We start from the raw sequence: 19,498 nt of genomic DNA, 5'->3' as shown, positions 1-19,498 counted from the left end.
TCACTGAGGTAGGTCAGAGTTGGCAGCTCTTCTCTGTGGGACTAGGCATGTCAGCAACAACTTCTCATGGTATTATAGCTCAGGCACCTTCACTGCAGTGTCCAGCCAGCTGGCCTGTTATTCAGCCACAGCAGGGAGCTCACAGTGTAAGCTGCTCAAAAAAAGGTTCCAGTAATCTTTTTTAACTTCCTGTACTACTCCCTAACGAAGCAATTTTACCTTTTTCAGCACATTCAAGACATGGCTTTGATTCTGTGCTTCATTAAATTGTCATTAGATGAGGGAAATACCAAGATTAAATGACTGAGAAAAAAATGGTTTGATAGCTCATCCATGTAAGTCCATGTTCACCGTTCGTGTTCTAACAGGAGTTTATAATTCTTACCAGTTGCAGTTGTTACTAAAAATAAATCTGTGAAAAGCTTTTCTTTTGCCTATATAAAAGGCATTTTTAAGGGTAGATCATTTAGACTTAGTGACTCAGTCTTTTCAGGATACATCCAAACATAAATAGTAAGTGAAGAAAAATACAAGTAAAAATAGGTAAGATTAGTGAAAATGACACACTGCTTTGTAGTCACCAAGTTAGTATCATTTGTAAAATATCAGTCTATGTTACTAGTGACCAAAATCTCAAGGGGAGTATTAGTATTACTTAAACTATTGTTAGCCTTATCTGGATCTTTAATGGCAGCTGTCAAGATCACAATTACTTAAATAGTCATTGCCATTATTTTTTTTTAGTTAATAGATAAAGATTTTTTTAAAAAACCAAAACATAACACACAAAAAACCACCAAAAATTAACTGCTTTTGACCTATCCACTTGACTACACCTTGACACTTCAAATTGGGCTGAGATACTTAATGAAAGAATGTAGAAGTGTCTGGCACAGCAGTGCTGTGCTGCTCTATGGTAGATACCCAGTTTTCTGCATTCCTCAAGTATCCCACATTAGCACGTTTTACAGCTACAAAGCACCTCTGAAATAAATAGGATACTTGATGTTCCATACTTACACGTGTGCACACACATACAGCAGCTCTTCATATTTAGGGAAAAATGGGTAAAAGGGAATATAATGTCAGTAATTATATATTTTCAGGCTATAAAGGTAACTTAATAAACATTCCATGTCATCTAAGTTTAGTTTGCCACTTTTTAGTTGAGGGAGTGTTCAGGATGAAAGAAAGAAAAGGAAGTATATTAATCAGTCTCAGTGTAGCTGTCTGCTAGAATTCCCAAGAGCTTTGAAATCTGGATAATTGAGGAGGGACAAAATTGAGAAAATGTTAATGAGAAGTTAATGCTTTTAATAATACAGCTCTATAACTTCCTAATATAGTTATCAATTGTTACAACATTCTTCAGTTCAGAGAATAATACAGTGACTGGTTAAGCGTGACTGGAAAGCAGTGAGGTAGTGATGTTACAGAGAAACCAATGCGAATTAATTCTGTATTTCTGTGGAGCTCATGTTTCTTTCTGGAGGTTCAAATAGGTGCAAAGGACTTTCTGCAAAGACAACACTGAAAAATTGGGGCCTAAATATTTAATTGATTTGATGGTTCATCAGTAATAAAGCATGTGTATGCACTACATCATTGATTAGCTATGCAACATTAATTTTCAAAATATCCCTGAGAAGCAGGTGAAGCAGCATGCATGTTACGCCAGGAACAGATAAGATTTTAGGAAACTAAGGGCTTCACATGGATAAGCCAGCTGAGATGAGAGATAATGAGTTTCTTGCTTCTAGTCTTCTGCAGCACCTTACAGCAGACTGAGCAGCTCCACTGTGAAACTAAGTGACAGTTATGATTGTGGATGTTGTCTACCTAGATTTTAGTAAAGCCTTTAACACCGTTTCCCACGGTATTTCCTACAGAAACTGGCTACCCATGGCCTAGATAGGTGTATGCTTTACTGGATAAAGAACTGGCTGGATGGCCAAGCCCAAAGAGTGGTGGTTAATGGAGTTACAACCAGTTGGTGGGCCGGTCATAAGTGGTGTTCCCCAGGGCTCAGTACTGGGACCAGTTCTGTTTAATATCTTTATCAGCAATCTGGGATTGAGTACACCCTCAGTAAGTTTGCAGATGACACTAAGTACGGGGAGAGTGTTGATCTGCTTGAGGGTAGGCTGGCTCTGCAGAGGGATCTGGACAGGGTGGATTGATGTGCCAAGGCCAATTGTATGAGGTTCAACAAGAAGTGCCAGGTTCTGCACTTGGGTCACAACAGCCCCACGCAGCGCTACAGACTGGGGGCAGAGTGACTGGAAAGCTGCCTGGTGGGAAAGAACCTGAGAGTGTTGCTGGACGTGAGCCAGCAGTGTGCTTGGGTGGCCAAGAAGACCAACAGCATCCTGGCTTGTATCCAAAACAGTGTGGCCAGCAGGACATGGGAAGTGATCGTCCCCCTGTACTCGGCACCGGTGAGACCGCTCCTCGAGTACTTTGTTCAGTTTCGGGCCCCTCACTTCAAGAGGGATGTAGAGGTGCTGGAGCATGTGCAGAGAAGGGCAATGGGGCTGGCAAAGGGTCTGAAGCACAAGTCTTATGAGGAGCAGCTGAGGGAACTGGGGTTGGTTAGCCTGGAGAAAAGGAGGCTCCCCTGAGATCTTACTGCTTTCTGCAACTACCTGAAAGTTGTTGCAGGCAGGTGGGGGTAGATCTCTTCTCTGAAGTAACAAGCAATAGGACAAGAGGAAACGGCCAGGGGAGGTTTAGATTGGATATTAGAAAAAATTTCTTCACCTGAAGGGTTATCAAGCACTGAAACAGACTGTCCAGGGAAGTAGTGAAGTCGCCATCGCTGGAGATATTTATAAGATGGCTAGTTGTGGTGCTTAGGGACATGGTTTAGTGGTGGACTTGGCACTACTAGGTTAATGGTTGGACTGGATGATCTTAAAGGTCCTTTCCAACCTAAATGATTCTATGATTCTGTGATTGTATCCTTCATCACAGGCGAGGTGTACATTAAATTACAGCTAGTCTAGAGATGAGTGATCAGCACTCAAGATTAAGCCACAACTCCTTGGTTTCTGTATCTTCGATAAAGGCAACTGTTCATTCTGGCAAGTGTATGAATTTTTATTCTAACAAAGAGTATCTTTCTTGATTTGAACCATTAAAATGCTTTTCTAGAAGTTACATTAAATAATGTTTGATTTTCTTCTCAACACAATTAATTCCATCAAATAAAATGGTTTTAGCTTCACTTCATTTTGTCTCAGTGCATTTTTAAGAGCTTTTGAAAAATCACTAGTGTATTATTACACTGGTTAGTGTGTAGGTTTGTATTTCTGTAATATATATATTTTTATGAAACAAACAAAACAAGGCAAGAATACCATGAAAAATCTTTTAAGAAAATGTGTGTTGTGTATATATGCTTTTGTATACGTCGTACAGATACTACACATTTGGGATGTAATTTCTGTGTTCCAACTAAAATCCATAAACACTACATATTTTGGCAGTATTTTAGGTCATTTCCCCACATTTTGATCTGCTTTGCATGCAAATTGCAGATAAATACACTATGTTACTTGTAAACCTTTCTTTTTAAGTAGTGTCATAAATGATTAACATTTCATGTACTGTTTACATTCACACGTTTCATTTACATATGCTGCTGTTTATACTTTTTTCTTATATTTGTGTCTACCAAGATGAAATAAAGACATTGGAGTGGTTAGTTGTGCTGGTACTCATACAGTATCATTTTTTATTAATTCATCTAATAATACTACAAGGACTGGAGACATGAAAAAAAATGTAGTCACTGACAATATTCAAAATTATGAAAAGTTGTTCTTTTGTGGCAGCCAGCATGGACTGGGAAATTGCCGTTATTTTAAAATATCTCCAAAGATTGCTTTAAAAATCCTTAGTTCTTTGCAAGGCATTAAATTTTGCTTTTATTGGTTTGAAGTTGAATAACATACTTGTTGCTTTTACACAATAACTCAGTATCTTGAAATCTATGCAGTCTACAGCATTTAACAGATAATTTGGGTATCTAAAAATGTAAACATGGTTTTCTCTGTTTCTGTTACTGTGTAATAGAAACCTGAGCAATAACAAGATTACAGATATTGAAGAAGGAGCATTTGATGGAGCCTCTGGTGTGAATGAACTATTGCTCACTAGCAACCGCTTGGAAAGCGTTCGACACAAAATGTTCAAAGGACTAGAGAGTCTTAAAACACTGTAAGTATAATTGTTTTGGTATTTTTATTCTTTATTTCTGGCAGGTATTTTTAAACGTAACATTGTGTCTGTCCTAAAATATTTTTTTTTTGGGAAGATTAGGTATGGATTATTCAAGTATATCTTAGGTTTTGTTCCTATTTTACAAAAAGTGATAACACATTTTATGAATTCATTAATTATTAATTACGGATATAATGTAGCTGAATTTTTTTCGTTGTGGTTACTTGACTACAGAAATTACGAATCCTCTAAAATGATGAAGCGGTTGAGAATAGGTAAACATCCAAGTACAGAAACAGAAATGGGAATAATAGTCTGTTTCAAAGTAACTGAATTGTGCACAGAAATTACACTTTTTACATAATGGAGTCTGATTCAGTTCAGGTCAACCATTGCTGGGAATTTTGCTAGAGGAAAAGGGATTCTGGTGGATATTGAGATGTAGGAAATTATTCTCTCCTAAGTATTTTAATGTTATTTCAACAGTAAAGGGAGGAGTAAAAGCACTATAGCTTGAACTCATTTAATTCTTTCCATGAAGGCATTTTAGCTCTTTCCACTCAAAAAAAGATGTTTATACAATCTGCAGCTTTTTAGCCTTCTTCAGGGAACCTGTCTTTCTGATCAGCAAAGCCCAGCAAAGATTAAATGGTCTTTGGGGTCTCAGCTGTCCATAGATATTAAGTATTTTTAATGAACCAGGCCTATAATTTCTAACTTCGTATTTAAAGCTGCTAAAATTTTTAGAAGCAGCTATTCTTAGACAAGAGCTAGGGGAAAAATATTAATTTATTGATTGACAGATAGGAGAACAGCAAACTTCAAAGCTTGTAAGCTTTACAGAAATATGAGATTTTAGAATAGGTGCTTCATGCTTAGTATTCTGAAATTTTTACTAAACCTAAGAGGCATGCTGATGAGGAGTCAGGATAGCCCGATTTCATTTAACTGAAATGCTTGAGAATGTAGTAGAAGTGGTTTCTAGAATTTATCTTAAGAAAATTCAGGTCAGAGGGACCTCAGGAGGAGGAGGAGGTCAGCTGGTACAACCTTCTGCTCCATGTAAATAGCAGTTCTGAGGTCATTAGGCTTGGAAACATGAGGAGGGGCCGCACTGTGTCTCCGATTTGAGGAATTTCAATCAATTTATTTGTCAATTAAAAGACTCATAATCACTGATTCTAGTATTGAAAGAAAAAAAAAACAATGCACAAATACTTAAAGTAAACACCCCTTGCCTCTGTGAACCCTACCCTACCCATCCTTCTGTTTTCCAGTCTCCTCCACACACATCGCGCTCAGTCCCCTCAGTGAGGGGGCAGGCGGCACAGGATCACTGCACGTGGTCCCTCCACCAGATGCAGTCCCTTTGGAGTCATACCTCTGGGCCCTTGCTTGGGTTGCCACTTCAGCTCCAACCCCTGCTTGGGCTAAGCTAAGAAATTCTGATCCTTCCTTTCTCAGGATGCTGAGGAGCAACCGTGTGAGCTGTGTGGGAAACGACAGCTTCACAGGCCTGAGCTCAGTCCGCCTGCTCTCACTGTATGACAACCAGATCACCACCGTGGCACCTGGCTCCTTCGATACACTGCATTCCCTCTCTACATTGTAAGTCACGTTCATGTTTTACCATAACTAAATTTAAACATCTAATCTCCAAATTTAGACCTGATGACATTTCTGTTGATGGTTTAATATATAGTTTCACAACATGAGGTAAAGATAAGGGAAAAAAGAGTTTGTAGGCAGATTTTTGAGAAAGTTTATTTTTGGACTCTTGGACACATGAAGACTATGTTTTCATGGTGCCCTTTGATTCAGCATTGGACTGCCTTCCAGAAGTGCCTGAGAAGGCAGGAAAAAAGTCCTGCTCATGTCCGTGTCGCCCCCAGCCCTGCCCCAGCCCAGAAGCCCACTGATCACAACTGGCTGAATCACCGTGTTTTCTGTCTTTCTGCCCTGTGCTGGCCAATTATTATCTTAAATTTCCTCGGCCTACTTAGGATCTTAATTCACACATGTTTTATAATGAAGCTTTAGTCTCATTTCCTATCAAAAGCATCCTTTTTTTTTATTTAGAACAGTAGAACCATAGAATCATTTACGTTGGAAAAGACCTTTGATATCATCAAGTCCAACTGTTAACCCAGGACTGCCAATTCCACCACTAAACCGTGTCCTTAAGGACTGTTGATAAATGATGGAATTACATATTTAAATATGTAATTTAAGGGAAGGGAAAACGGTGAGCAAAGCTGCCACTCAGTTTAATGAAGAAATGTTTTTTGTAGGTAGCATCATTCAAGAAAGTACTTAATCCACTTTTTATATCAAAAGTGACACTTAGCACCAAGTGACTAATTTGTGCATATTAAGGATGACATGTTTATAAATAATGGAATTGTCGATAGGTTTGTGCTGAAGTAAGGAGATGCCAAAAGTACTGAGACTTCTGGAAGTAAATTCATTTTTATAACTGGCATGTAATCAACTTAGCTGTCACTTCAGGTAGGAAACTTATTCTCTGGAGCAAATAAAAGATGGAAATCTTGAGATGACAAATTAATGGAATAGCTGTTGTCAGGTTAAAGCTAATAATGTAAAGTAATCTGCCATCATCTCTATATGAAATTATTGTGTTATCAGTACAGAGTGGCTTGACAACAAGTTAGGTCTTTGACAGTTTTAAATTATTTCTAAACGAGTTTTATCAAGATTCACCACATAGAGCTTAAATTATAGCTTTCACCTATGGTTTGTACATAGTATTGTTTGAAGAAACGTATTTAAGCTTAGCTTTGGAAAATAGAAATTGAATACATAGGATGAAAAAATGGTGTCATCCGAAGTCAACTTTCCCGTGCTTTTCAGAAACCTCTTGGCCAATCCCTTCAACTGCAACTGCCATCTTGCATGGCTTGGAGACTGGCTAAGGAAGAAACGCATTGTGACAGGGAACCCTCGCTGCCAAAAACCCTACTTCCTCAAAGAGATTCCCATCCAGGATGTGGCAATTCAGGATTTTACATGTGATGATGGTAAGAAAATTAATATTTGAACTTTTTACGTTTTCAGCTTTTATATGTATGTCTGCATGATTCCCACAGATCCCAAAGTTTTATGCCTTAAATAACTTCATCTGTGATTCATACTCAGTTTTGCCATCACTTTAAAAATCTTCCACCCATTTCTGGGTGATCAGCAAGCACATGACTATTGTATATATGCTTTCAAAAGTTTTTCTTGCCTATGTTCAGGACTGTAAATCAGAATTTAGAGATAATATATAAATAAAATAAATTGATCAAATGTAATTCAGATGAGAATATTTGCAAATGCTGGTGCTTGAATCAAGCACTCTTTCAGGTTACTTGAGCAAATAACATGCCATTTTTCTTAGTTTGTGACTTATTTGATGCTTGATATATATTTTAAAAAAGCTGCTATCTTGAATCTCTCTTACACATGCTTCCATTTATTGCATTATTAGTTTGTCAATTTTCAAGGCTGTAACTTTTCCACAAAGAGACTGTTTTTTTAAAATAATTTATTAATTTGGAGAATCCACATATATTTTGCTTCATCTTTCATTTTAAGTTTTGCTCTTTCTTTAATGATCTCCCCCCAGCCCTACCCCCCCGCATAATAGTAATTTTATCTAGTAAAACAGCATTGTACTAAATGAACTTGAAATATAAGTTTGATGTAAGAGTGATGGTTTACAGAGATGACTTAATGTTTTCCCTACCTAGAGATATCATAATGTAGAAATATCATGTGTGCTTATAGGAATTCTAGGTGGGATATTATTGCAAATACTGAAGTGACATTTGTATAGTAACCTTAACATCTGTTTATTTTTATTAATCAGGAAATGATGACAATAGCTGCTCTCCACTGTCCCGCTGTCCTGCAGAATGTACTTGTCTAGACACAGTAGTTCGCTGCAGCAACAAAGGCCTAAAAGCTTTGCCTAAAGGCATCCCAAAAGATGTAACTGAACTGTAAGTGGCACATTTTTTCCATTCTATGAAAATAAGCGTCAGACTTATATTGTCAGGTTCAAGAATGAGAGGAGAAGAAAATGAATAATTGGATTCAGTAGATCAGTTGAAATTTACTGATATACTACTTTATAAAGACTTGCACAGTACCTTGATAAATTTGAGGTTAAGTTTGAGCTAGCAATGCTCTGTAAGCCCCAAAACACTCTAAGAGAACTATCTGTTACTGAAAAGCTTTAAAACTAGATGTATATAAAACTGTAATCACACTCAGAATTTATAACCCCAACACTAAACTGTCATGTAACTGAACGTGGATATCATGTTACAATGGGTTAAATTACAGGCAACGGTGAATATGATTAATCTATGATCACTGTTTAGGAAGGAATGAAGAAGTTCAGTTACGTGAAAAAGCAAAAATAAAACAATCTATTAATGTGTTTACATATTTTCATAGTGAACATGGATTTGTGATATTTCAAAAAGACTGCTTTTAATAGAAAGTCTTTTCATATAGACAGTCTTATGCAATGTGGAATAGTTTATTAATCTCTTGACACATTTTTATATGAGAAAAAGTGATAAGATTGCATTTTATGAAAAGATATATATTTTAATATGCAGATGGACAGTAACATTGATATAAAAAAGAGCTTGCTAATTCACGTATTGTTTGAAGATAACAACTGAATAAGCTACTCGGGACTAGATGAGGCAATTTTTGTGCATTATGAAGGGGAAAAAATAAACGTAAACATTTGATCAGATAGGTCACAAGATTGAAAGAAATAAATAGAAATTATTGACAAGAAAAGGAGTTTCTGTTCTTTATGACAAATATTTAATACTATATATAAAATGCCTCATAATGAGTGATTAATGTAATGCTTTTTCAGAAGACATCATAACTGTGTTCTTAAGTCACTAAAACAGTTTTATTGTTTTAACATTTGGTATTATATAGAAGATTCTGAAATGCCCACCACTAGTTTGGTGCTTAGTAGCATCCAAAAGGCTTTAGTCATTAATGAAGAGAAATTACTAAGATCTCAAATTAGCACACAGCTATATAAACCTATAACTTACTTCATTAGGTTTTGGTGTTGGTTTTTTTTCTCAAATAAAAGATAACTTAATTAAATATAGTCTGGCCTAATAAATACAATTTGACAGTGTAAGGGCATCGATGCAATGTAAAATTAAGCAGCTAAAGAAAGAGACTTTTGGAATTGTAAGTGGAACCCTGACTGTGACTGGAAACTCATTTGTGTACAATTCTGTATGCTTTAATTAGTGTCTAGCATGCAATTTAGCATATTTTTCAAAAGCATAATAGAGGTGGTTCCTGTTAGCAGTTGCATGCTGATTGATTCTTCTTGTTCATTAGCATGCATAAGCCTTCCAAGATGTACTCTTCACGTGTTTTATAAAATATCTTAATAGTTGCTTCATTTGAACAAGGAGGAATTTTTATCAGCCACGTGGATACTTGTACTTCAGTTCTAATGAAGCTAAAGCAATATATCCTAATTTATCTGTCAAAAAAAAATTTTTCTCAGAATAAGGTTACTTAGTTCTTCAAAAAGTTTAAATGTTGTTGGTTTTTTTTTTAATAATTAAGCATATGAGCCCATGCTCCATTCACCACCATTTATGTAATGCCATTAACATAGTGTAAGCATAAAACTTATTGAGACATATATTTTGCGTTTGGCAAGCAGCCCTAAGGAAGGCATAGTCCAAGGGGCGGGGGGGGGGCGGCGGGGAGGGGGGGGGCGGTTGGGCCGGGGAGAGAGAGAATGAAAAAGCTTTTTCATTAGATAGTTATTTCACTAAGTTTAACTGTGTTTCATCCCATCCGTTTAGCCAAGACAAAAGTTTCCAAAGATGCTGCAGCATAGTTAAAGACATTAAGCTCAAAACTGGTCTGAGAATGTGTCTGCCAGAGTCTACTTTTTAACTCAAGTGTGTTCCAGCTATTTGGATGGCTAAAATATCTTTGTATAGGGATAATGAGGCTGTAGTTTTTACTTGGGTTCCAGGACACACAATACCACCATACTACCATCAGCGAGTCACTTGCCCCAGTTGAGAAACTAAAAACCTTTAATCTTCCTGCCACTGTCTACTCCATTTTGGAGAATTGGGTAAATTCAGCACTTTTTATAATCTCTAAACTACTTGCCCTGGTTACATGAAGAGCACCTCCACTTGCACTTTGTAATGACTGGCTGCACACTGGAAACTTTTTAGGCAAGGCTTGTTACCTTCCTTTGCCCGTAACTCAGGTGCTGATACAGTTTGATGGCTCTGTACCTGTTAACTCCAAGGATGAACAAGTCTGTTATTGAGAATTATGAGCATGGAAAAAGAGCAAGCAATATAATACAGGAGCTGTAAACCTACAAAGAGGAAAAAAATGATGTAACTTTTCTAGCGAAGGGTAATTGATTACTGTCTTTAGGCCCTAACATACTCCAAAGGAACAGTCTTGCAGTATGTCATGCCTGATATATCATGAAATATACAGGGAGAAATTAGGGAAGGTGACCTGAACTGCAGGCATGACAAATGAATTTGCTGTTAGAGCTGGGACCAGCCCTTGCTGTTTCTACTGTAAAGGGCTGCCTCTGCAATGCCAGGATCTGTTTCTATTTACAACAGCTCAAAGCCCATGCTTAATGTGAAGAAGTCAGATTTACTTTTCACCTGTAGATGTGTGTGAAATGGAGATAAAAGAGACCTCATTTTGCAGAGTCTTACATAGTACTTTTTATTATTTTTAAAAAGTGTTGGTTGTTATTACTGTTACTTTATAATATTCATAATATTGGATACAATAGCATGTGGATTTCAGGGTACAGGTCGTCGGTTGTGTCTCTAAAAACCAAGATTTGTAAGCAAGATTTCTTATAAAAAGGAAGTAGTATGTATTAATTTGTTGTTAACTTTACTGTTGGATTCTAAAATTAGTGGATGAAGATGCTACTATTTTAATGAAAAAAATAATGCTCTATGGTGTTTTTTTTTTGTTTTAGTTATTTGGATGGAAATCAATTTACTCTTGTTCCTAAAGAGCTTTCCAACTACAAGCATTTAACACTCATGTAAGTAGTTTTAGAGAAACATTCTTTACTGGAATGAATAATAATAATAATTAAATAAATAAATAAAACCAAAAAACAAAAATACTCTGTTATACCTTGTTTTCGTTATAAGAAAAAAAACCCCAAACATAAAACGTATCGTATCTTTTAGCAAATATAATACCCAACCACATTTTATAATGTCGGATATTTTATTCTACTTACCATATCCTATGTATAATATACTTGGTCATGTTTTATAAACAGGGGTATTTCATTCCAGTGATTACCTCACAAAGTAAATATGCAGAAAATACAGTTAACTTGAAGAAATCTGTAAGATCTTAAAAAGTTAGAGAAATTAGGGTAAGGTATTAAGAGTAATACAGCATTTTGTTATGCAGTTCCATAAAGGCTTTTATGCCAAAAAGAATTATTTCACTGACAAAGGAAACATTCTGTGATACACTTCACTCCATGGTGTGCCTCACATAAGAATAGCACATACAGCTGTTGTGACACTTGAACACCCTTCTCCTTCTCCCACAATATATGGTTTAATGACTCAAAAAGAGAGCTTGTCTAGAACACCTTATTCCCAACTCTGTTGCTGACTCACTCTGTTATTTGAGGCAAATCACTAGCTGCTCTAAAATTTATTGCCCCTACTTCATGAATTATTTAAATAAGATTTCTGTACCTTGTAAGAGTACAGGGAGAGAAACAGGAAAACCGTTGATGTAAGTGGCTGTAATTCCTTGGCCTTTGTTAGGACTATAAAAATTCATACCAGCTGAAGTTGAACTGCCTAACATTCTGAAAGCAGTTTGTGGTTTCATTATAATCAGAATAAAAAGTGGAGGGGAGTAACAAAATCCCTTAAATTTCTTTTTGACTGGGTTTAGAGCTTTGCTGCAAAAATTGAAAACGGTTTGCATTCAAAAACAAGAACTTGATTTCCTCTACCTCATGCTAGACAAAAGTGGTCATGGTCACAAATTTAGAAAAACCATGTTTCCAGAAGTTTTTGTATCTTGCAAATAACAGGGGAAAAACCCTTGCAATATTCTCAAATGTATACATCTAAACTTTGGAATGACAGTACAAGAAGCAAGTGTATAGAATGCATTGTGTGCAGTAACGGTATCAGTGGACACTGGATATATGTCTAGAGCTGGGGTTAATTAGAGGCATAGTGACAAGGCTTCCATCACAGAGATGAGGTACTCATGGTCTATTTTTGACAAACACAGCCAGAAATCGTGTAACTTTACCTCCTACTCAGAAAACACACACAAACAATTTAGCAGACAAATGTAATAAAATAAATTATAGATAAATAGTAAATACAATGCAAATAAGATTAATTTTAACAGTCTCAATTTATCAGACCTGTGGAGCACATTATTGTAATCTCCTCTGAATGTATCCTTATACTGCTGTTATGAATTGAAAATGTTCCTCAGATGTGTTCGGAAAACCAAAACACTAAACATAGTTCTTCTGTGGCCAAACAAGGAATTACATACAGGTCTCCCAAGTTCCAGATTAACAAGGGAAAATGTTTATTTATAACTTTTTATTTCTTTTTTTAATATATTGCTCTGTTATACTTGCCTAATATGTTTATTATTATGAGTTAGTTTTCTTACATGCTTTCATGAAATTTCAAGTGGAGAAATATGTATATTGTACAGCTGTTCAACAGTACTTTTAGTTAAAATATCAAGGTCCCCTCAGAAATACTCTATTTCACCATAAAATATGGTAAGAAATAGTGAAACAGTCAACATAAAATGAAAACTACAGCAAAATGTGAGACTAAAGAGCAAGCACTGTTCACATTTAATATAGCTTCTTCAAAGCTTCTTTGAAGCTACCAGCATACCACTCCAGCTTCCATCATACTTGCATTTAAGATTTTATTCATTAGAATATTGAACACCAAGAAAGATGTTAAGGCTTTCTCTGTAAATCTTAGATAGTATTCTTTATAATAATAGCTCTGGGCTTTGATGTTTTCAGCATGAGTGTTAAGTAGAGTATTAGATGATATTTATTTAGGTGTTATTAGGGAAATGACTAGAATGATTTCCACTTTAAAACATCACTTTCATTTCTGTACTTGGGTTCATGTAGGATTGCATTATTAACTCAGTAGCATGATGGGCATTGCTGTTGTATAAGACTGCATTGTGCTGCTTTTTCATCTGTGTTGAAATGAAAATGCTTTTCATTGATCAAGCTAAACACTTGCTGGGCTTCTATATGGCATGTGGAAATAAAAATATGTGCTGCTTTAAATTTTGATACCAATGATGATACTACTCCTACTAATAAAAATAATGTGTCTGTCAGTTTGACTTACATTGTTTCAGGAATGGGGCAGTCATTTTAAGGTCTGAATTTCTGAATTTATTTTTTATAGAGATTTAAGTAACAACAGAATCAGCACTCTTTCTAATCAGAGCTTCAGCAACATGACTCAGCTGCTCACCTTGTAAGTTTAAACATGTAACAGTAACTGTTTGGAAGCATTACAGTGTGGGGTTTTTTGTCTTGGAAGGAAAGGGCATTTAGTTGATATTAAAGCTTGCTTGTTGTGGACGCTGTAAAATAACTTGTTTCCTAACTACTATGTGTGCAAAAGCTGGTTTTAGTCATGCTCTGCATTGTTTACTGAATGGCTGATACACTTGCTGACAATATTTTTTATATTTTCAGAATCCTTAGTTATAACCGCCTGAGGTGTATTCCTGCAAGGACTTTTGATGGGTTGAAATCACTTAGGTTGTTGTAAGTATTATTTTTTAACTATTGCTATTTTCCAGAATTTTTATTTTTGTACAGCAGATAACAAATTTGTAGGAAGTTACTTGATTGTAAACCCTATCAGGTATTTAAGAAGTGATAATTACATAGCCTTAAAAATTTAAGTGGCTTCATTCTGGGGAAGTATACCCTCAAAATGCTGCACAAGAGGTTATGTGACCCTGGACAACATCGTATATGCAGACATACACTTTTTACTTTTCTGCTTTTTAATCTTAGCTGTATTTCATTTTTGTATTATGTTCTTCCTTGTTATAAGCGTTAAAGTCTAACAAAAATGCCATATGCATGAATTCTTCAGTATATATGAGGGGGGTTTGCAGTTGAATTTTGAATATTTTAATTCCAATAATAAATTTATTTCTTTCTTGTTTCATTTATATGGGAGTAATTCCAAAAACATTACATCATGGCTAACTATTGAAAAATCAATAAAACTACTTCTTTGTTCCAAGAAACCTTTCCATTTTACCACTAGGAAAAACATGGTTGAATGGGCACAAAAAGGGCGGAAGGAAAATAAAGAACAGTCAATCTAGTTTACAGCTTCAGTTTGTCATTAAGAAAAAAACGTGCAAAAATTCTTTCTCAGAAGTCCACAACAGAACATGTAATTTTTGCCTCCATTTGGGTAGTTTATAACGATTTAATAGCTTAGTTGGATTAAATGTCTCACGTATGGCATTATTTAAGTGTGCTCATATAACTTCAGTTATTTTAAATAACTATGGATAGTTTCAAGAACTGTAATTCTATATGTGTTAGATATACATGTAACTGAATGAATTTATAGAAAAGGAGAGATGCAGGTTTGCTATAGGAGAGAGAACCCTATTCCCTGTATTGATGTTTAATAAGATCTTCATTCTTTAACTTTGCTATCAAATTAGGGCAGTAACTCTGATACTTATCTTAACAAACAGTTGATGCTTGTATTTTCCACAAATCCATGAAAGATTAGAAAAAAGTATGAACATAATTAATGGGAATTTTAGGGAATTGCTGAAAATGTCAGAAATACTAACTCTTCTGCTATTCCTAAATCCAACCCAGTACTTTGCCGAAGTGTGCCTACTTTTACTGACAATTATTCTTTCATTTTAAAAAGAATCATATTATTAACATTTCTTCAGAAAATTCAGGAATAAAAAAAAGTCAAATTATGAGTAGGCTGCCAGTTAGATCTTAAAAAAAAATGGAAATGGTGGAAACATTGAGGAACTGAAACAAAAAAAAAACCAAAGTTAAAAGCTGAAAACTGTTTAGATCAGATGACATTTGCAACGTTTACCAGATTTTTATTCATATGTATTATTCTGTCTATTTTCTTTTTAAGGTCTTTACATGGCAATGATATATCTGTTGTTCCTGAAGGAGCTTTTAATGATCTTTCAGCATTATCACACCTGTGAGTATTCAGATGATAACTATATTTTTTATTTTACATTCAGCAAATTTCATGTAGTTGAACAAAGACAAATTGCAAAGGACTGCTCTGGAGCAAGCTCATGCATCAGTACAGGCTGGGGACTGGCCAGAGAGCTAGCAGCTCAGTAAAAATTCCTGGGCCTCCTGGTGGGCAGCAGACTGAACATGTCTGCCATGTGCCCTTATGGCAATGAAGCCTAAAGATGCTCTGGGCTGAATTAGAAAGTGAGCAGCCAGGTGACTGAGGATAGTGGGCACTCCCTTCTGCTTGGCCCTCCTAAAGCCACATCTGGAATATGTGTTCAGTTTCTCAGGTACAAAGCAGATGTGTATGAAACAGAGCAAATTCAGGATAGGGGCAAGCAAGGTGGGGAGATGGCTGGATAATATGAGCTGTAGGGAGAGGCTAAAGGAACTGGGCTTGTTTAGTTTGGGGGAGATGCTAAGGAGGGACCCAATAGTCTTTAAGCCTCTGAGGAGGTTATAGCAATGGTAGAGACAGAATTTTCTCAGACGTGCACAGTGAAGAGTAAGTCAACTGTCACAAGCTGCAAGGAAAGTTTGATTGAACACAAAGAAAAATTCTTTACTGTGAGGGTCGTTCAGGTTTGGAACAGGTTGCCCAAAGAAGCAGAAGAATCTCTATCCCTGGAGATTTTCAGAGCTCAGCTGGACACAGCCTTGAGCAAGCCTGCTCTGACTGAAGCGAGCCCTGCTTTGTGTAGGAGGTGAGACTAGATGACCTGCAGAGTGCCCTAAATTATCCTATGATTCTGTGTCAGTGTCTGTTAAGTTGACATTAAATACATGCCATCTGATTTCAGAACTTAATTTGAGGCCATTCTTTTCCTGTTTTTAATTTTCAGTGAGAACCTAGATAGAGCAAGTTACATATCTGTACACCCTGTTGGGTTTATGGATAGTTATTAAATCTTTGCTTGCAATTGAGGAGTAAGTTGACTAGTGCCTTTAGATGTATCTGGGTTTTATGTTTCTGAACAGCTGCAGTAGTTAAAAAACTTAATTATCTGTTTCTAGTTCAGTATTGAACATTTACATTTAATTTGCCGTTTCTCAGAAATTTACTGATACTGATTAAGCTTTAAGTCATTGATAATTCATTCAAATGCTACTATTAAACTAGCTTACATGCATGAAATATCAGTAAAACTTACACAGATTTGATTGTTGTTGCTGTCATTTTTTTCTTAATGGCTACCAGTTATTGTCACTAACATTCTGATTTTAGCAGAGCAACTGTGTTATCTCAGTTCAGTTTGGCATTCACCCTTGCAGATACGGAGTGGACACTTTCTGGGTGTTTCTCCTTGCATGAGAAGTTCCCTGTCACTAGGTGTCATTTTTGTTACTGCTCTGACTTAAGCCTGACTGAAAAAGTATATATATTTTCTTGTGTTTGGCTAGAAGTATATAGCAATAATTAAGAGAGGGCTTCCTGCTTCAGCGTAGCAGAAAAGAGTGTTCCAGCAGTGGTAGTTTCTACCATCCTTGTCTGCCAAAGATTTCCTTGCATCTCTAGAACACCCACTGATCCAAAGTTGTGGAACAATTTGAAAAAAAGTATTGAAACATCTGGAGGAGGAGAATGTTCTAATACTGCTATTTAACAGTGTGTGCACATGTCAAGATTATCTGTTGAACATTCTATGCTTATTGTATTTCTTAAAAGGAATATGAGTACATCTATATAGATGCTTCTGTCCTCCAAATTACCTACAAAACATATAATTGTCCTAAGAGTTTTAGGAGTATTTATAGTTTCTAGCAGAGAAAATAGACACTTAAAAGGCCTATATAGAAATTAATTCTAGCTAAATTAATCTTTAATTTTAAAAAAATCAAATTTATTTGAAGAAATGGTTTTGCTTTCATAACGAGGCAATTCTTATGTACCTATCACAAAGCTAGGATAGTGTAGTTTTATTTACTTGTGCAACAGACCTCTTGCAGAATTCTGCACATAGCTGTGAGTTCAGTGGGAGAGCTCCAAAGAGGAAATAATTAAATCAAATTTGGAAGCTTAGAAGCAGATGGTTTATACTAGCCTGGGAGCCATAAACTGAAAAGTAAAAATACCAGGGTGGAACTCCGTGGGGTTGCCTTGGCTGCTTCAGAAGAAGTACTTTATTCTTGCTAACTTAGCTTCCCAGTATCAGTTTCATTCTGCTGATGCAGCTGATCTTGGCCATTACGTACCAATGGCAAAATAGAGCTAGTTAGTATTGGCTCTCCAAAGTTCACACATCATGCAGATAAGAATAGCTAGGTTTCTGGACCAAGTTTACTGCTAAAACTATCACTTCTTGTTTTAGAACCCAAATCCAAACATTTCATGCTCTTACAGTCAGTTTTATGGAGGGAGAGCAGGTTTGTGGTTTGAAGGTTTTCTGGCTTCTCTTTTTAAAAGCAATCATTTAAATCATTTATTCCCTTTTTGTTTGTCTGTTTTCCATAGGGCTATTGGAGCAAATCCTCTTTATTGTGATTGTAACATGCAGTGGCTATCTGACTGGGTAAAATCAGAATACAAAGAACCTGGTATTGCACGTTGTGCTGGTCCTGGAGAAATGGCAGATAAACTTCTTCTCACAACTCCTTCTAAAAAATTTACTTGCCAAGGTACTGTTGTTTTTTTCTCTTTGAAGTGTCAGTTTTGCACTCTCACAAACAGTTGAGCTGCAAAATAAGAGTCCCGTGTGCTCTAAATACATTTATTATAGCACCTTCACTCAACCTTTTCATCACTCTTCCTCATGCTTAGGAATGTAGCCATTGGTTCCATTCAGGAACTGTATTTATTTTATCTTTAAAAAGACTTCAATGCCTATTTCTTTTCAAATCTATGGGGGGAAAATGTCTTCCGACTTGCAGTACAGTATTCCTTAGTACACAGATGTACATAGGTACTTGGTACTCTCTCAGTCATGAACTACAGTTTAAATATCTACACTTCCCTTAGCCAAAGAACATCTTTTTCTTTCAGACTATTTACAGTAAAAAGTACATCCATAATCCTTGCAGTCTGCAATTAGTTGCATCAATATGTCCCAAACACTTCCTCTGATACTTCAGAAGACGGCATAAAAAAGAAGCAAACCCAAACCCAAGAAAATCCATAGATTACCTCTATAGAGGTCTCATTCTAAAACATTATATCGGGACATTTCTCAGGGTTTGGGCCAATAATATTTATGTCCATGTTGGTACCAACATTGATGGCATTTACATCGCAACTTATAAATTCCTAAGTTCTTTTTCTGAAACTTACTATTTTTCTGGTTTGGAAAAATATTTTTTATTCACATGGAGAGAGAACTTGGTTTGTTTTACTGTTCAGTCATCCTCAATTCCATCCACGTCTCCCTTCTTAAATATTTTGAAACCACATAAGACTTATGCTGTAGCTTAATTTTTAATGGTCCTGATCTAGAAACATTGAAATCCCCAACTGAAAAAAAACCCAAAACTAAAACAACAAAGCCCCCAGAATTTATGTGTGCTTATACTTGTAAGACATTACTAAGCTTATAGTTTTTTTCTGAGGCATCAGATAAATATAGAATCATAGGATTGTAGAATTGTTTAGGTTGGAAAAGACCTTTGAGATCATCAAGCCCAAGCATTAACCCAGGACTGCCGAGTCCACGACTAAACCATGCCCTCAAGCACCACATCTAGACGTTTTTTAAACACTTCCAGGGATGGTGATTCCACCACCTCCCTGGCCAGCCTGTTCCATTACTTGGCCACCCTTTCAGTGAAGAAAGTTTTCCTAATATCCAATCTAAACCTGCTCTACTGCAGCTCGAGGCCATATGATCTTAAGTCTTGTCAAAGTAACTTATTCTCACAGTTAGGTAATCTTCAAGCTATTTTGATTTATTCATCTGTTAATGTATC

The 19,498-nt window shown here is 36.1% G+C and overlaps 1 protein-coding gene across 18 annotated transcripts in view; it reads left to right on the top strand.

Moving 5' to 3' along the window:
- The window catches only part of SLIT2 (slit guidance ligand 2), a 266,529-nt gene that overhangs the window by 204,262 nt on the left and 42,769 nt on the right, over positions 1 to 19,498 (top strand). For 16 of the 18 annotated variants that reach the window (XR_008730635.1, XM_055700672.1, XM_055700673.1 and 13 more), the window contains 9 exons: positions 4,078 to 4,221; positions 5,689 to 5,832; positions 7,096 to 7,262; positions 8,096 to 8,228; positions 11,270 to 11,338; positions 13,746 to 13,817; positions 14,042 to 14,113; positions 15,486 to 15,557; positions 18,054 to 18,217. Coding sequence is in view for 17 of the 18 variants with exons in the window: in XM_055700672.1 (XP_055556647.1) it covers positions 4,078 to 4,221; positions 5,689 to 5,832; positions 7,096 to 7,262; positions 8,096 to 8,228; positions 11,270 to 11,338; positions 13,746 to 13,817; positions 14,042 to 14,113; positions 15,486 to 15,557; positions 18,054 to 18,217 (1,037 nt within the window). In the remaining variant the exon portion in view is untranslated. The remainder of the gene's footprint in view (positions 1 to 4,077; positions 4,222 to 5,688; positions 5,833 to 7,095; positions 7,263 to 8,095; positions 8,229 to 11,269; positions 11,339 to 13,745; positions 13,818 to 14,041; positions 14,114 to 15,485; positions 15,558 to 18,053; positions 18,218 to 19,498) is intronic. The other 2 variants (XM_055700675.1, XM_055700668.1) reach the window with 1 other exon arrangement.

This window comes from Falco cherrug, chromosome 1 (genome assembly GCF_023634085.1).
Source record: "Falco cherrug isolate bFalChe1 chromosome 1, bFalChe1.pri, whole genome shotgun sequence".
NCBI lineage: Eukaryota > Metazoa > Chordata > Aves > Falconiformes > Falconidae > Falco > Falco cherrug.
Note: the sequence above shows the minus strand (reverse complement) of the source record. Positions and strands in the feature narration are given on the sequence as shown.